This window comes from Raphanus sativus, chromosome 2, assembly GCF_000801105.2.
Source record: "Raphanus sativus cultivar WK10039 chromosome 2, ASM80110v3, whole genome shotgun sequence".
NCBI lineage: Eukaryota > Viridiplantae > Streptophyta > Magnoliopsida > Brassicales > Brassicaceae > Raphanus > Raphanus sativus.
In genome coordinates this window covers 10,676,022-10,695,319 of record NC_079512.1, presented here as the reverse complement: position 1 = coordinate 10,695,319, position 19,298 = coordinate 10,676,022, and the positions used below count along the sequence as shown (strand labels likewise).

At 33.4% G+C, this 19,298-nt stretch overlaps 2 protein-coding genes across 2 annotated transcripts; both read right to left on the bottom strand.

Moving 5' to 3' along the window:
- Positions 1-4,393: 4,393 nt before the first annotated feature.
- Positions 4,394-5,389, bottom strand: LOC130508523 (uncharacterized). Its single transcript, XM_057004081.1, has one exon. The coding sequence runs from the start codon at positions 5,387-5,389 to the stop codon at positions 4,394-4,396; it is 996 nt and encodes a 331-aa protein (XP_056860061.1).
- A 5,199-nt stretch (positions 5,390-10,588) lies between these two features.
- On the bottom strand, positions 10,589-11,584 carry LOC130508522 (uncharacterized). Its single transcript, XM_057004080.1, has one exon. The coding sequence runs from the start codon at positions 11,582-11,584 to the stop codon at positions 10,589-10,591; it is 996 nt and encodes a 331-aa protein (XP_056860060.1).
- Positions 11,585-19,298: the final 7,714 nt, after the last annotated feature.

Below are 19,298 nucleotides of genomic sequence, written 5' to 3'. Positions count from 1 at the left end.
AATTTTACGAAATCTGTTTTCTAAAATGTATTCTTACGTCTACTAAAAGTAGAAAGCGTATTCTGGATTTTTGTCAATCTTCTAAACTTTTAGAAGGCGCCTTCTACGGATAAGATTACCTGATTTTTGCGAAAATTAATGAAAGTTTCAGTTAAGGAAATATTCTAAAAATCTTCTAAAAATATTCTAACTTCCTAAAACGTATTATTTTCGATTTTTCTTGTCAAATATTTTTTAAAAAATGATTTTCCCTTGTCTTCTTCATTAATCTATGGTTTTCCATAGTTTTTCTTTTGATTTTTTCATAAACTCTTGTTCTATATGATACATATCTATACAACATGTGGTGTTTTGAAATTAGGTGCAATTTTTTTTGTAAAGTTTTATTTTTATTTTATTAAAGTTTACAAATTTATTTTTATTAAAAACATTTTTAAAATTTTTATTTTTATTAAAAAGTTTGATAAAATTAAAAAGGTTACAAACATTTTAAACTTTTTATAAAATAAAACTTTGTAAAATTTTTTAATAAAGTTAGTTTAAAGTTTTTACTAAAATTTTTTTAAAAAATTATTTTTATTTTTATAAAGTTTAAATTTTTATTTAATTAAAGTTTTTATTAAAATGTTTTAAACTTTTTATAAAAATAAAACTTTGTAAAATGTTTTGAATAAGTTTATTTAACGTTTTTATTAAAAAATTGTAAATTATTTTTATTTTTACAAATTTTATTTTTATTAAAAAAAATTAAAAGTTTTATTTTATTTCCCTTTTTAAAAACTTTTTAATTATTTTTTTTAAAAATTCTTTTAGATTAATGTGTTTAATAAAAACTTTAGACAAACTTTATAAAATTTGTAAACTATATAAAAATAAAAATAAAACTTTACAAAAAGTTTTTAATAAAAAGTTCAAACAAACTTTATAGAAATACATTTTAAATTTTTTTTTATATTTGTTAAAATTTTTGATAAAATTAAAAAGTTTACATACATTTTAAACTCTTTGTAAACTGTTTTTTATTAGGTTGATTTAACGTTTTTTATTAAAAAAAATGTAAATTATTTTTATTTTTATTAAGTTTTACAAAGTTTATTTTTATTAAAAAATTAAAAGTTTTATTTTATTTTCCCTTTTTAAACGTTTTTAATTATTATTATTTTAAATTATATTAGTTTAATGTGTTTAATTAGATTAATCAAATGTTAGTTTTGGGATTATAAAAGAAATTATACTAAAGGGACAACTAAATGATGGTTTTATACTATAGGGACAACAATGCTGAATTTTTGTTCCGTTTTGGTAATTTTCCCTTTTTCTTTCAATGCCCCTGGCATTTTCAATCCTTCAGGGAGTCTCATATATATATCATTATCCAACGATCCATACAAATAAGCTGTCACAACGTCCATGAGATGCATTTCAAGATTTTTCGACGCCGTAAGGCTCATCAAAAATCTAAACGTAATTGCATCCATTACCGGGGAATACGTTTCCTCAAAATCAACTTCCGGTCTCTGAGAAAAACCTTGGGCTACTAATCGGGCTTTATATCGTGTTACTTCATTCTTTTCATTTCTTTTTCTCACGAATACCCACTTATACCCAACAGAATTTATATTCTCAGGCGTTATGACGATAGGTCCAAAGACATTTCTTTTATTCAGGGAGAGTAATTCAATTCGAATGGCCTTCTTCCACTCCTCCCAATCATGTCTTTTCTGACATTCTAAAATGGACCTTGGATCGGGGTCATCACTTTCGTGATCTATTTCTTTGGACACAGAAAAGGAGAACATTCCATCAACATCTTTTATTTTATTTCTGATCAATAACTTTTGATCAGTGTTGTTAAACCCGGATCGGACCGGCGGTCGGACCGGGTTCAACCGCGAACCGGACACCTATCCGGGTTGGTTTAATGTCAAAACACAACTAAAGTTGAACCGGTTAAAAACCCATGTTGAACCGGCAAAAACCCGGGAACCGAGTGACCCAACGAACCGACGAAACCCTGGTTCGTATAAGAATCAAAATTTTGTTAATAAAATAATTATTTTTTTCTCCCTTTTTAACATATATACTATTTTGTTTGTCACAAATTGCAACCAAAATAGAGTTTTGTAACTAATGTGTATATAATTTTTATAGGTGATGAAGATTTAGAAGGACAAAGATTTGGAGAATAAACTTTAAATGTTTTTTTTCCTATTGACTTTAAATTTGAACTATTAATTTTTTTTTATCACATTTCAATTTATTATTTTTGAAAGTTTTCTAAACATTATGACTATTTTTTGAAAAAAATATATATAATATTTATAAAATAATAAATTCAGTTTAATCTAATCGACCCCGGTCGAACTAGGTCGAACCACAATGACCCGTGACCCAAAATATTTCCGGTTCGCTCGCCGGTCCGGTTTTAAAAACACTGCTTTTGATCAAGGGCGTAGTTGATGGAAATCTCATATTTTTCTGTTCCCTCCTCGTCATCTGGATCTTTATCTTTATTTGGTTCTTCTTGAACCTTTTCATCTATGCCTTCTTTCAGACATTTTTCAATATCAGGTTCTTCTGGAACCTTTTCACTTTGTTCAACCAATTTCTTTTTCTTTCGGAGATTTTTATCTTTTGAACCCGCTGGTCTCCCCCTCTTTAACTGAACCCCAGGTTCATTTATTTTGTTTCCATCAGTTTGTTTCCCAGAAACAACAACTCTTGATGGAACATTTTCAGCGGGTATATATGATTTCGTCACCCTTCTTGTATCTGTTAACGCATCTGGTAACTGGTTTGCCAATTTATGCAAATGCACAATTTTCTGAATTTCCAGCTCTCTTTGATTTGTAGGGGGATCAAGGTGTAACAACGACTGTGTACACCAGGTAATCTCTTTGGGAATTTCTCTAATTCCTCCCCCTAATGCTGGAAATTCATCCTCATTAAAATGGCAATCGGCGAATCTTGCCGTAAACATATCACCAGTTACTGGTTTCAGATATCTTATTATACTTGGTGACGTATAACCCACATATATTCCCAATCTCCTTTGTGGGCCCATTTTTGTTCTTTGTGGCGGAGCTATCGGAACATAGACCGCACACCCAAAGACACGGAGATGGGATACATCTGGCTCTTGCCCAGATGCCAATTGTGATGGGGAGTACTTATGATATGCACTCGGTCTCAACCGAATCAGTGCAGCCGCATGCAATATAGCATGACCCCATACAGAAATTGGGAGCTTTGTTCTCAAGACTAACGGTCTTGCAATCAATTGCAACCGTTTTATCAACGACTCGGCCATGCCATTTTGTGTATGCACATGGGGAACGGGATGTTCCACATCAATCCCATTGACATACAATAATCATCGAAGGCTTGCGATGTAAACTCACCAGCATTATCAAGCCTTACTTTCTTTATGGCATACTCTGAGAACTGCGTTCTCAGCTTTATTATCTGGGCAATGAACTTTGCGAAAGCCGTATTTCGTGTTGTCAAAAGACACACATTTGACCATCTAGTAGATGCGTCAATCAATACCATGAAATACTTAAATGGCCCGCAAGGTGGGTGAATCGGCCCACATATATCACCATGTATTCTTTCTAAAAACATTGGTGATTCATTGCCTACTTTTGCTGGTGATGGCCGAGTTATAAACTTTCCTTGAGAACATGCATTACATGTAAACTCCCCCGTTTGCAAAACTTTTCCGTGTTTCAACGGATGGCCATTCGAGTTTTGCACTATCTTTCTCATCATGACTGAACCAGGATGTCCTAGCCTCTCATGCCAGATTTTAAATGTATCAGTAACTTCATGTTTACCACGGCATAGGACTCAGTCATGTTTATTTTTGTACAATATATTCCAGAGGATAACATTCTTAACTCTTCCAATATATGTTTCCTCTCGGACTTAATGCAAATAAATTCAATGCCATCTTTACTCATAGTCTCAATATGATATCCATTTTTTCGGATATCCTTAGAACTTAATAAGTTTCTATGAGACTCGGGGGAATACAATGCATCACTTATTTCAAATATTGTTCCCCCTGGCATTGAAAATTTCGCTCTACCAGAGCTCATAATAATCTTTGCATTACCAGATATTGTACTTACGCTTCCAGCGTAATCTTTCATTTTGAGACTGGAGAAATATTTACTATCTTTAATTATTGTTTGCGTTGACGCACTATCCGCCAAGCACATATCTCCATCCAAAGTCTCAAAGTCTGGCATTCTTTCTGAATTTAAAATATTTATAAACATATATTATTAAACATAAAATATGAAACATGAAACATGAAACATAACATCTATTTTACAAACAAAAGATAACGATACTATAATACAGTAGACTATATCACATCGATCTTATATCACACATCGATGTTTTCTGGCTCAACCAGAAAATCTGATACGTCGAGATGAGTATCATCATTTAAATCATGAAATGATGGCCCGGGTTCATCAGAGATGAAATTCGTTTCACCTCCACTTTTCTCTTTTCCCTTTTGGGATTCTTTATACAGATCGGCTAAGTGTCTTGGCGTACGACAAGTACGTACCCAATGACTTTTCATGCCACATCTGTAGCAAACCTTTTCTGTTTGCCTTTTATCATCCCGACCCCTTTCATTCTCTTGGGAGTCCTTTTTAGTTCTTTCATCATACGGACGGGATCTTCTTCCTCGTCCTCTCCCACGACCATGATTTCGACCTCGACCACGTCCACGTCCTCGTCCTCTCCAATTATCATAACTGGATGATGCAACATTCACTTCGGGGAATGGAGCAGATCCAGTGGGACGAGCCTGATGGTTTAATAACACGAATTGATTATTTTGTTCCGCTACAAGGAGGATTTGCATCAACTCCGAATAACGCTTAAATCCATTCACCTGGTACTGTTGCTGCAGGACTACATTTTCAGGATGGAACGTGGAGAGAGTTTTCTCGATCATATCATAATCACTTATTTTCTCTCCACATAACATCATCCTTGAAGTAATTCCGAACATAGCAGAATTAAACTCACTTACACTTTTGTAGTCCTGGGACCGGAGATGGATCCACTCGTGTTTGGCTTTTGGTAAGATCACATACTTCTGGTGATCAAACCTCTCTTTAAGAGATTGCCAGAGGTCCCCAGGATCCTCTTTCGTAATATATTCATCTTTTAAACCATCATGTATGTGGTGTCTTAAAAATATCATGGCTTTAGCCTTTTTCTCATCCGACACCGTTTTAGTATTATCGATGGTTTCCAAAAGCCCGCTACCTCTTAGGTGCATTCTTGCACCTACTGCCCAGGTCATATAGTTATTTCCCGTAATATCCACGGCATTAATTTCGAGCTTTGTCAAATTCGACATGATTACTATATTCATAAAATAATATAAATATAGACGAGAATAAATGCATAATTTAAATGCAGAAATTAAAAGCATAAAATAAATGCAAAAACTAAATTGCGTAAATTTAAATTGCAGAAATTTAAATAACATAAATAAAATTGGGGGTCCAGCCCACCATATGATCCAGGAGTCTTAGACTTCCATATTTGATCATTTTCAAAGGTTCTAGGCGACATAGTCGGTCATATTAACCTTTTTCTTTTAATCAAGGTCCGAGGAGGCTTAGCCTTCCATTTTTGACCTTTTATTCATGGAGGTAAAACCTACCACGTGTTTCTCTGATCGTGAAGGCCTAGCCTATCTTAACGATCAGCCGGGAAAGGCAACGCCTATCATCCCGGAAAATAAACGGAGAAGGCCTAGCCTCTTACTCCGGAATAATAAACAAAAATTTAAATAAATTAAATATATTTAAAGACATAAATTTAAACATCACCTCTCTTGTTTGGTCTAAGAACGGTCGGTATAAGAGAGCTCATCGTGCTGATAACGTGTTGTGAATTAATAATATAGAGAATATAAATATTTATTATATATATGCTTTTGTGTTTGGTGAGCAACGAGAGTGAGAGAATATGAGATTGAGTTTTTATGATTCAACTTAACTTCTCTTCTTCTTTCACGTTTCATATATATAGTACAAGAATAAGATGCTTAGTCATCTTGTGTTTAATGAGAAGAAGACAGGTGCATGATGATGGTGATAGATGACTTAGTGACATCTGTTATACAAGATGAATCATCATATTTATAATACTCCCCCTTGATTATTCATCTTGTATTACGTAGTGCCTCATTAAAAACCTAGTCATGGAAAAACTCAATGGGATAAAAACCATGAGAAGGGAAAAAGAGTACACTAACGTAATCTCCCCTGAGAATAATGGACATAGCTCTTTCCTCATAGGTCACGCAAACGCCGCATCCCGATACCATTAACGTGCTTTCGGAATGTTGTAGTCGGAAGAGCTTTGGTGAACAAGTCGGCCGGATTGTCGCATGACCGTACATATTCGATGTCCACTTCTTTATTTTTCTCGAGCTCCCGAATGTACGAGAAAAATCTTGGAGGGATGTGCTTCGTTCTGTCGCTCTTAATATAACCTTCTTTGAGTTGAGCGACGCAAGCCGAGTTATCTTCAAAAACTTTCGTCGGCTCTTTCTTGTTAATTATTCCGCTTGAATCTTGTATGTGGTGACTCATTGATCTCAGCCACACACATTCTCGACATGCTTCGTGAAGCGCAATAGTCTCTGCATGATTCGAAGATGTTGCAACCAGAGTTTGTTTTTGGGACCGCCAAGAGATCGCAGTTCCACCAATTGTAAAAACATAGCCGGTTTGCGATCGAGCCTTATGAGGATCTGATAAATATCCTGCATCTGCAAAACCAACCATACCAAACTCGGGTTTTCTAATATACATTAACCCTAAATCAACTGTACCTTGTAAATAACGGAATAGATGTTTTATTCCGATCCAATGCCTGTAAGTAGGAACAGAGCTATATCTTGCTAAGAGATTAGTTGCAAAAGCAATATCAGACCGGGTACAGTTTGCCAAGTATAAAAGCCCACCGATAGCACTCATATAAGGTACTTCAGGACCTAATATATTTTCGCTATCTTCGCAGGGTCTAAAAGGATCACTCTCAACATTGAGAGATCTACTAATCATTGGAGTACTCAAAGGAGTCGCTTGATCCATACGAAAGCGTTTCAATAACCTTTTCGTATAGTTTGATTGATGCACAAATATTCCTTCTCGGAGATGCTCTATCTGGAGCCCAAAACAAAACTTTGTCTTGCCGAGATCTTTCATTTCGAACTCCTCTTTCATATGAGTTCGAGCATCATCAACTTCCTTTTGAGTTCCAATCATGTTCAGGTCATCTACATATACAGCGATGATCACAAAGCCAGATGACGATTTCTTAACAAAAACACATGGACATATCGCATTGTTCACATATCCTTTACTCAAGAGATAGTCACTTAAGCGACTGTACCACATGCGTCCGGATTGCTTTAATCCGTAGAGTGATCGCTGTAACTTGACCGAACATATCTCCCTGGATTTTTCTTTCAATGCCCCTGGCATTTTCAATCCTTCAGGGAGTCTCATATATATATCATTATCCAACGATCCATACAAATAAGCTGTCACAACGTCCATGAGATGCATTTCAAGATTTTTTGACGCCGTAAGGCTCATCAAAAATCTAAACGTAATTGCATCCATTACCGGGGAATACGTTTCCTCAAAATCAACTCCCGGTCTCTGAGAAAAACCTTGGGCTACTAATCGGGCTTTATATCGTGTTACTTCATTCTTTTCATTTCTTTTTCTCACGAACACCCACTTATACCCAACAGGATTTATATTCTCAGGCGTTATGACGATAGGTCCAAAGACATTTCTTTTATTCAGGGAGAGTAATTCAATTCGAATGGCCTTCTTCCACTCCTCCCAATCATGTCTTTTCTGACATTCTAAAATGGACCTTGGATCGGGGTCATCACTTTCGTGATCTATTTCTTTGGACACAGAAAAGGAGAACATTCCATCAACATCTTTTATTTTATTTCTGATCAATAACTTTTGATCAGTGTTGTTAAACCCGGATCGGACCGGCGGTCGGACCGGGTTCAACCGCGAACCGGACACCTATCCGGGTTGGTTTAATGTCAAAACACAACTAAAGTTGAACCGGTTAAAAACCCATGTTGAACCGGCAAAAACCCGGGAACCGAGTGACCCAACGAACCGACGAAACCCTGGTTCGTATAAGAATCAAAATTTTGTTAATAAAATAATTATTTTTTTCTCCATTTTTAACATATATACTATTTTGTTTGTCACAAATTGCAACCAAAATAGAGTTTTGTAACTAATGTGTATATAATTTTTATAGGTGATGAAGATTTAGAAGGACAAAGATTTGGAGAATAAACTTTAAATGTTTTTTTTCCTATTGACTTTAAATTTGAACTATTAATTTTTTTTTATCACATTTCAATTTATTATTTTTGAAAGTTTTCTAAACATTATGACTATTTTTTGAAAAAAATATATATAATATTTATAAAATAATAAATTCAGTTTAATCTAATCGACCCCGGTCGAACCAGGTCGAACCACAATGACCCGTGACCCAAAATATTTCCGGTTCGCTCGCCGGTCCGGTTTTAAAAACACTGCTTTTGATCAAGGGCGTAGTTGATGGAAATCTCATACTTTTCTGTTCCCTCCTCGTCATCTGGATCTTTATCTTTATTTGGTTCTTCTTGAACCTTTTCATCTATGCCTTCTTTCAGACATTTTTCAATATCAGGTTCTTCTGGAACCTTTTCACTTTGTTCAACCAATTTCTTTTTCTTTCGGAGATTTTTATCTTTTGAACCCGCTGGTCTCCCCCTCTTTAACTGAACCCCAGGTTCATTTATTTTGTTTCCATCAGTTTGTTTCCCAGAAACAACAACTCTTGATGGAACATTTTCAGCGGGTATATATGATTTTGTCACCCTTCTTGTATCTGTTAACGCATCTGGTAACTGGTTTGCCAATTTATGCAAATGCACAATTTTCTGAATTTCCAGCTCTCTTTGATTTGTAGGGGGATCAAGGTGTAACAACGACTGTGTACACCAGGTAATCTCTTTGGGAATTTCTCTAATTCCTCCCCCTAATGCTGGAAATTCATCCTCATTAAAATGGCAATCGGCGAATCTTGCCGTAAACATATCACCAGTTACTGGTTTCAGATATCTTATTATACTTGGTGACGTATAACCCACATATATTCCCAATCTCCTTTGTGGGCCCATTTTTGTTCTTTGTGGCGGAGCTATCGGAACATAGACCGCACACCCAAAGACACGGAGATGGGATACATCTGGCTCTTGCCCAGATGCCAATTGTGATGGGGAGTACTTATGATATGCACTCGGTCTCAACCGAATCAGTGCAGCCGCATGCAATATAGCATGACCCCATACAGAAATTGGGAGCTTTGTTCTCAAGACTAACGGTCTTGCAATCAATTGCAACCGTTTTATCAACGACTCGGCCATGCCATTTTGTGTATGCACATGGGGAACGGGATGTTCCACATCAATCCCATTGACATACAATAATCATCGAAGGCTTGCGATGTAAACTCACCAGCATTATCAAGCCTTACTTTCTTTATGGCATACTCTGAGAACTGCGTTCTCAGCTTTATTATCTGGGCAATGAACTTTGCGAAAGCCGTATTTCGTGTTGTCAAAAGACACACATTTGACCATCTAGTAGATGCGTCAATCAATACCATGAAATACTTAAATGGCCCGCAAGGTGGGTGAATCGGCCCACATATATCACCATGTATTCTTTCTAAAAATATTGGTGATTCATTGCCTACTTTTGCTGGTGATGGCCGAGTTATAAACTTTCATTGAGAACATGCATTACATGTAAACTCCCCCGTTTGCAAAACTTTTCCGTGTTTCAACGGATGGCCATTCGAGTTTTGCACTATCTTTCTCATCATGACTGAACCAGGATGTCCTAGCCTCTCATGCCAGATTTTAAATGTATCAGTAACTTCATGTTTACCACGGCATAGGACTCAGTCATGTTTATTTTTGTACAATATATTCCAGAGGATAACATTCTTAACTCTTCCAATATATGTTTCCTCTCGGACTTAATGCAAATAAACTCAATGCCATCTTTACTCATAGTCTCAATATGATATCCATTTTTTCGGATATCCTTAAAACTTAATAAGTTTCTATGAGACTCGGGGGAATACAATGCATCACTTATTTCAAATATTGTTCCCCCTGGCATTGAAAATTTCGCTCTACCAGAGCCCATAATAATCTTTGCATTACCAGATATTGTACTTACGCTTCCAGCGTAATCTTTCATTTTGAGACTGGAGAAATATTTTCTATCTTTAATTATTGTGTGCGTTGACGCACTATCCGCCAAGCACATATCTCCATCCAAAGTCTCAAAGTCTGGCATTCTTTCTGAATTTAAAATATTTATAAACATATATTATTAAACATAAAATATGAAACATGAAACATGAAACATAACATCTATTTTACAAACAAAAGATAACGATACTATAATACAGTAGACTATATCACATCGATCTTATATCACACATCGATGTTTTCTGGCTCAACCAGAAAATCTGATACGTCGAGATGAGTATCATCATTTAAACCATGAAAGGATGGCCCGGGTGCATCAGAGATGAAATTCGTTTCACCTCCACTTTTTTCTTTTCCCTTTTGGGATTCTTTATACAGATCGGCTAAGTGTCTTGGCGTACGACAAGTACGTACCCAATGACTTTTCATGCCACATCTGTAGCAAACCTTTTCTGTTTGCCTTTTATCATCCCGACCCCTTTCATTCTCTTGGGAGTCCTTTTTAGTTCTTTCATCATATGGACGGGATCTTCTTCCTCGTCCTCTCCCACGACCATGATTTCGACCTCGACCACGTCCACGTCCTCGTCCTCTCCAATTATCATAACTGGATGATGCAACATTCACTTCGGGGAATGGAGCAGATCCAGTGGGACGAGCCTGATGGTTTAATAACACAAATTGATTATTTTGTTCCGCTACAAGGAGGATTTGCATCAACTCCGAATAACGCTTAAATCCATTCACCTGGTACTGTTGCTGCAGGACTACATTTTCAGGATGGAACGTGGAGAGAGTTTTCTCGATCATATCATAATCACTTATTTTCTCTCCACATAACATCATCCTTGAAGTAATTCCGAACATAGCAGAATTAAACTCACTTACACTTTTGTAGTCCTGGGACCAGAGATGGATCCACTCGTATTTGGCTTTTGGTAAGATCACATACTTCTGGTGATCAAACCTCTCTTTAAGAGATTGCCAGAGGTCCCCAGGATCCTCTTTCGTAATATATTCATCTTTTAAACCATCATGTATGTGGTGTCTTAAAAATATCATGGCTTTAGCCTTTTTCTCATCCGACACCGTTTTAGTATTATCGATGGTTTCCAAAAGCCCGCTACCTCTTAGGTGCATTCTTGCACCTACTGCCCAGGTCATATAGTTATTTCCCGTAATATCCAGGGCATTAATTTCGAGCTTTGTCAAATTCGACATGATTACTATATTCATAAAATAATATAAATATAGACGAGAATAAATGCATAATTTAAATGCAGAAATTAAAAGCATAAAATAAATGCAAAAACTAAATTGCGTAAATTTAAATTGCAGAAATTTAAATAACATAAATAAAATTGGGGGTCCAGCCCACCATATGATCCAGGAGTCTTAGACTTCCATATTTGATCATTTTCAAAGGTTCTAGGCGACATAGTCGGTCATATTAACCTTTTTCTTTTAATCAAGGTCCGAGGAGGCTTAGCCTTCCATTTTTGACCTTTTATTCATGGAGGTAAAACCTACCACGTGTTTCTCTGATCGTGAAGGCCTAGCCTATCTTAACGATCAGCCGGGAAAGGCAACGCCTATCATCCCGGAAAATAAACGGAGAAGGCCTAGCCTCTTACTCCGGAATAATAAACAAAAATTTAAATAAATTAAATATATTTAAAGACATAAATTTAAACATCACCTCGCTTGTTTGGTCTAAGAACGGTCGGTATAAGAGAGCTCATCGTGCTAATAACGTGTTGTGAATTAATAAAATAGAGAATATAAATATTTATTATATATATGCTTTTGTGTTTGGTGAGCAACGAGAGTGAGAGAATATGAGATTGAGTTTTTATGATTCAACTTAACTTCTCTTCTTCTTTCACGTTTCATATATATAGTACAAGAATAAGATGCTTAGTCATCTTGTGTTTAATGAGAAGAAGACAGGTGCATGATGATGGTGATAGATGACTTAGTGACATCTGTTATACAAGATGAATCATCATATTTATAATACATCCTTCCTATTTTTTTGCCTAGAATTATGGAAACAACAAGTAAATTGAAACAAGTAGATTTTCAGTCTGTTTTTATGCTGATGACAAAAAAAAAATAACTAAATTGAAATATGTTGATGACAAAAAAAAATAAGTAAATTGAAACTTCAATTTTATAGAAAAGTATGTGATGACATGCAAAGATTTATTAGGCTTTAGCAAAATAAAAAAAAATATTTTATGCCATTTTATTATTAATAAATTTGAATTGAAATAATTTAATACGTCACCATTGTTAGCAGATGTAGTAATAATTAGAGGGAAAATGATTAAAATTAAAATATCTTATAGATGCTTTCTTTTATAAATTAAGGCACCAAAATTATCATAAAATATACAACAAGTCAAAATTATTATATACTAGTGGTATTCCGGCGCTACGCGCCGGGTTCATATGTTGTATTTTTACATGAATTATTAATTTATATATGATCTTAGTAAATAAAATATTCTAAAAATATGAAATGAAAATATGTATAAAAATGATATTTTCTGATCTTTTTGATAGTGGTTAGTGGAGCTGAGAATTTAATTCAAATCCCGGGGCTCCGCCCCGTCTGACCCGCCGTGGAGCGGGTGCAGATCGATCGGTTTAAAATTTTCGAACTGCGAGTGCGGGTGTGGGTTAAGATTAGTTTAAGCGGGCAAGTGCGGGTCAGCCAAATATGAGTCGCGGATACCCGCCAACCCGTAAATTCAAAAAAAGAGTTTTTTATTTTATTTTTCGTAAAATATATAAACATATAAAATATTTATATAATTTAGTTATAATTTATTATTTTAATATTATTAATATATAATTAAAATATTAATATATAATTAAAATAATTATTTTTAATATATATTATTATCCCGCGATAAGACGGTTTATCCACAGGTTGGCGGGTGGATGCGGGTTTAAGAATTTTTGGTCATACGGATCATTGGGTCGAATTTATGAAAGTGATACAGATCGTTGACTATGGAGAATCATAGAGGTTCTATTCTCCATAGTCAAATCAAATACAAATAAAACCTATAAATCGTGATTTTGAAAACCCAACCTAGACACTGAATCTGACGATTGACCAGGTCGCTGAATTGATTGGATCAATGAGTTATTGGACCAACCGTTGATGAACCCCATGTTAATAAATGAATTAATTTTGTTATATAATAATATATTAGCTATGAAATTTTATATAATAGTTAATATTTTGAAATGTTTTCTAACATAAAATAATAGTTTGGATATTTATCTATTTTATGCTTAAAACATTTAGAAAATACTTAACCTTGGTTTCTATATTTTTAACTTCATTTGACATACAAAATATTAAGAAATAGTTTAAACGATTTAAAAAAATTGTAATATAAGGGTTATGACATCTAATAAAAATCAAGACATACAATCACAAATATTTATGTCGAATGTGAATAATAAATTAAACTTCCAATGCAAAATAAACCAAAATTAAAACATCATATTAGTAAATTGTCAATAACAAAAATAAATTAACACCAAATCACATCAACTAATTTTATTTTCTCTAAATTTTAAAACTTACCAACAGCTCGCCATGTTCTTGTTCTTCAACAATTCAAACATGTTTTGTAATCCACAATGATCATATGATCTTATTCTTTTGATCTGTAAATTAAAAATGTAATGACTTGTTATAACTAAGTTAAATAAAAAATAACTTACTCTCATTTTTCTGCAAACGTAAATTGTAATGTAGATGAATAATAAGCTTGATCGTCTTTGAGTTTGTTTTACGGATGTGCGGTCAAGCACGATCACGCTTACTCACCTTCCTTGTAAACGTAAATTGTAGTGTAGAAGAATAGGAAGACGGTAATAAAACTGAAAAAAAATCTAACTTTATAATTGGAAATTTATAATATAAAACATAATTTAAAATATAACTAAAACTAAAAAATAAAAATTATCTATTGATTCAACCAGTGGTGTAACCGGTATTGAAATTGGGTTTTAGTGAGTTTTTGAGGTTTTAAATTGGGATTTTAAATTTTGGGTTTTTTCACAAAACTCAAACAAGATTATATTGGATCGTGGAGTTTACCGGTCAACAGTGGTTCCGGTCGGGTTCAAAACACTGTTATAAACGCTTGGACTTTTATGAGGAAAAGTTTAAAAAACCCAATGTCTTTCATAATTAACATTAAAACCTATTAAATATAATTTAAGAAAATATTTTAATTATTAAAAAAGTGTTTCAAATGACATTGGGTTTTCTCCAAGGGAGGAAAAAACTCAACCTTATTATATAAGATAATTAGAAATTTAGAATATAAACAGAATTTAAAATATAACTAAAACTAAAAAAAAATAAAAATTATATATTGGTTCAACCAGTGGTGCAACCGGTATCGGGTTTTGGGTTTCTGTGAGTTTTTGGAGGTTTTTAATTTGGGTTTTAAATATTGGCTTTTTCACAAACACTCAAATCCCGATTTATATTGGGTCGGAGAGTTTACCGATTCAACAGTAGCTCTGGTTCGGGTTCAAAAACACTGTTAATAAATGCTTGGGTTTTAATGAGGAAAATTTAAAAATCCAATGTGTCTTTCATAATTAACATTAAAACCTATTAAATATAAATTAAAAAAAATTATTAAAAAGAGTGTGCCACATGGCATTTAAACCCCCAAGGAGAAAAAAAGCCAACTTTGTATATAAGATATATTTTTAAGTTCTTAACATAAAAAATTTCAGTCGTGGACTGGAGTAATTCTGTTACAAAATATTAAGATACTAAAAATTTAGTTAAACATAAGCTTTTACATAATTTATTACAAAATTAATTCCAAATAAAAATATATGATAAAATAATATTAATATGGTGTAGAAAGTTCAAAAATGCACCAATTGTCTCTTTGTAATAAGTAGTTCCACCATATTATCACGATATGTATAGGTTAACAACTGGTGGCTGTAAGAAAATAATTATTTTCAAATTTTTAACTAAGACATAATAAAATGTTAGAAAAATAATTTGTTTTTCAAACAAAATCTGTAATTTAAATCTGGTAGAAATTTAAAACAAATTATGCTTTAAACATATTTCAGTTATATAATATGGAACCTAGAGATTCTACATACTTGAGAAGCCCTAAGAAAAATGCATTTCTATCTATCCCCCTATACATTAAAAGAGAAGTCACTTTAGTGATTTTTGCTTAGGTGTCACTCATAGAGAGCTTTTAGGATTAATTCTTTTAATCTTATTGGTTGAATTTTTGATAATTTCTTTTTTATTTATTTTTTATCATCGACCAAACATTACCAAATTTGGATCCATATAATTAATACGGTCTTATTTATATAGTATATTTGATCGACACAAACATAACCAAATTTGAACCCATATAATTAATATGGTCTTAATAATGAGATCCATATAATTAATACGGTCTTAATTATTAATACGATTTATATATAATTAGGAAATTTATTTTTATGAACATACTTTACTTATAGTGATTACTTGCGCAAGTAATACATGATAGCATATGCATAATCATTTATGACACTACAAATTTAATATATTTCCTTAAACGAAACTTATTTTTATTAACTTACCTTATTAATATTGATTACTTGCGCAAGTTTTGCATCATATCATATGCATATCATTTTATGACAATTTAAATAATATTTTTCCTTAAACGATTTGATTATTTATTACATTGGCGTCATTAATACTCTTCACTCTCACTTTATATATATAGAGGTGAATGTCGAGTTTCGTTTGTAATCGTGTTCTAAGGTTTAGTCTCTGTTTTGGTTTAATTGGTTTTTTTTTTTTTTGTATTTTCAGATGATTGCTTGAGCTATTCATATCATATGGATGATGAGATTGCAAGGTTTATTAGAAGAATCAATCCTCCAAAGTAATTAATTGCTCATGAAACTTTGATCTTTATTACATGAAACAGAACTCTTCAAGATTAGCTGGGAATCCAAATTGGGGAACAGCAACCGTTGTTGGGATATTTGCTGGAATGTTATATGGAAGGAGCAAAGAGGCTTCTTCTTCTATGGTATGTCTTCACATTTAATTTCAGATAAAATTTGTTGAGTTTAGACGATTCTTTTTAGAATCCTCCTCATGGTTTCATTCTGTATGCTTGATGATACTAAAACAAATCTCTTTTATGATTATCAAATTTTCGAGAATTAGCTTGAACCTCGTCAGTGTCTGTTGTTTTGAAACAGAGCAAGGATGCAGAGGTGATGTTGAAGATGGGTAGTACACAGGACAAGCGAGAGCAACACAGATTGACACGAGCCACCATGGCGAGGTCACGAGTGGTGTTGGTGCAGCTATTGAGAGACTCGAACAACAGTTGAGAAAATAAGAAAGGGAACGAACTTTCACAGTTTTGTTTGTATGCTAAAATTTTCAAGCCAATGGGAATAAGATAACGAACATAAAAACTGTTATTTTTGTAACTTCGTACAAAATGTTGATGTTTGTTCTACTCTTTTAGCACTTTACATCACCCACCATGAGTCAATAACACTCTTTACTTCATTATTGCTCATACCAGAAGAAGAGAGAGCTTTCTACTATTCTACACTTTCACCACTACTATCGCATGCCTCATTATATTTTCAAGCAAGCTTTTATGTTCAGTAATGCAACTTGCACCTACGTCCGTAGTTATTGTAACACTAACTCTTATTTGATATGAGCAAAGAATTAATCATATTTATAATCAAGCATGAGTTTGTTGCTTCACACTTTTTTTTTGTTTCCTTAATGTATCTTTCAAACAAAAAACAACCCCTCTTTCTACTTAAATAAATCTTCCAATCAAACGTGGTTGCTTTCTTAGCAAGCTACTACTAAGGACTCTGGTAAGACTAGGGAACCATCTCTGAAGAAGCCGATGTTTTAGCTTTACCAACAAGGCAAAGGCTACATAGCATGGCAAATGCATCACTGCAACTGAGAGATACCTGAAAAATGTCGCAGCATCATTTGAATGTAATCATCAGCCCTAAATTTTCCAACGAAATAATGGAGAAAATTGAAAAACAATAGTAAAGCTTTTAAGGTACCATAGTGGAGCATATTGTGATGATAAGTCCAGGAAGGGGTAAGGCCACCTATATATTGATAAACATTAAGGAGTGATTACTGTCAAAGTTAAGAATGGTTAAGGTAGAAAACAAAAATAATCAGTGTAATTTGTATGAAATGTTACCATATATGGACTAACGAGTGGAGAGTCCATTGGAACAAAACATAAGCTATAGTCCAAGAGAAGAAGTAAGGGGGGAGAGAGAGAGAGAGAGAGAGAGAGAGAGAGAGAGAGAGGAGAGAGAGAGAGAGAGAGAGAGAGAGAGAGAGAGAGAGAGAGAGAGAGAGAGATATGTATTGTGAAGCAAAGGTAGAAGATTTACCCAAGAGTTTACAGTTTAGTGTTTAGGATTTACCCAAGGGTTTAAGGTATAACCAAGAATTTAGGGTTTAGTGTTTGGATTTTTACCCAATGGTTTAAGCTTTTGTCCAATGGTTTAGGGTATAGTGTTTAGTGTTTATAATTTACTCTTTTGTAACGGTTTTAAAATTGTTAAAAAAATCATTTTTGGGAGCTGCTAATATTTTTCATTTATTTTAAAAACTTAACACAAAATTATTATTATTTTATTTATTATCTTAAAAAAAACTGTACATTAATTGGCAAACTATGATTAATTGGTAATTCACCCAAAAAATCATGATAAAATATTAAACTAGGAAACATTCACATATAAATCAAAATTGTGGTAGTTAAAAGATAATCGATGAATTAAAAGAATGTTTACATTTTTATATTTTTCAAAAAAAGGTTTACGATGAGGGGGAGAGTGGGAGAGATATATATCTAGAGAGAAAGAGAGTGAAAGATAACTACGATCCACTTATGCATTTATTTTAGGACGTTGCAATTATTCATACACACGATAACTACCTCTTGATACCGAAGTTACTTTGTTCCATCTCGTCCATGTAAAATATTGAGTACCAGCATTTTTCTGTGTCTGATGCTTTATCCCAAAGACGGTGGTCTTATGATATATACTCCTAAAATAGTATACTATTTATTTAGAAAGAATTTATGTATGTTCACAATAAAGAAGAAAAATATTATTTTAATAATTTTTTGTTATTTTTTAAGGGAGTGAGGGAAAGAGATAGATAAGGAGAGAAAGAGGTATTTAGACTTCGAATTGTGACGAACCGTCCTACACCGTTGTGAATAGTAACAAAAATCTCTACATATACCTATATATCTCTATGTTTTTGTTACTATTACAACCTCACCGTACTCGTTCCGCAGTTCTGCATGTTACCATTCCGAGCCTTAGAAATAGAGAGATAGGGAGCGAGACTGAAAGAGAGACTGAGATATATATATATATATATATATATATATAGGTGAAATAGAGAGAAATTAAAGATTATTATAGAGAGAGACAGAGGGAGGCTGAGAGAGAGACCCAAAGAGATATAAAATAGATGAAACAAGTGAAATAGAGAGAAACTAAATGTTGAGAGAGAGATTTAGTGTTTAGGGTATACCCAAGGGTTTACATTTTAGTGTTTAGGATTACCCAATGGTTTAGGATATATCCAAGAATTTAGGGTTTAGTGTTTGGATTTTTACCAAAGGTTTGTCCAAGGTTTAGGGTATAGTGTTTAGTGTTTATGTTTTACTCTTTTGTGACGATTTTAAAATTGTTGGAAAAAATCATCTTTTGGCAGCTACTAATATTTTTCATTTATATTAAAAACTTAACACAAATTATTATTATTTTATTTATTATCTTTAAAAAAAACTGTACATTTGTTGACAAACTATGATTAGTTAGTAATTCA

Excerpts from the sequence above, each read along its gene's own strand:
- LOC130508523 (XM_057004081.1), bottom strand. The coding sequence starts at position 5,389 with ATGTCGAATTTGACAAAGCTCGAAATTAATGCCGTGGATATTACGGGA.
- LOC130508522 (XM_057004080.1), bottom strand. The coding sequence starts at position 11,584 with ATGTCGAATTTGACAAAGCTCGAAATTAATGCCCTGGATATTACGGGA.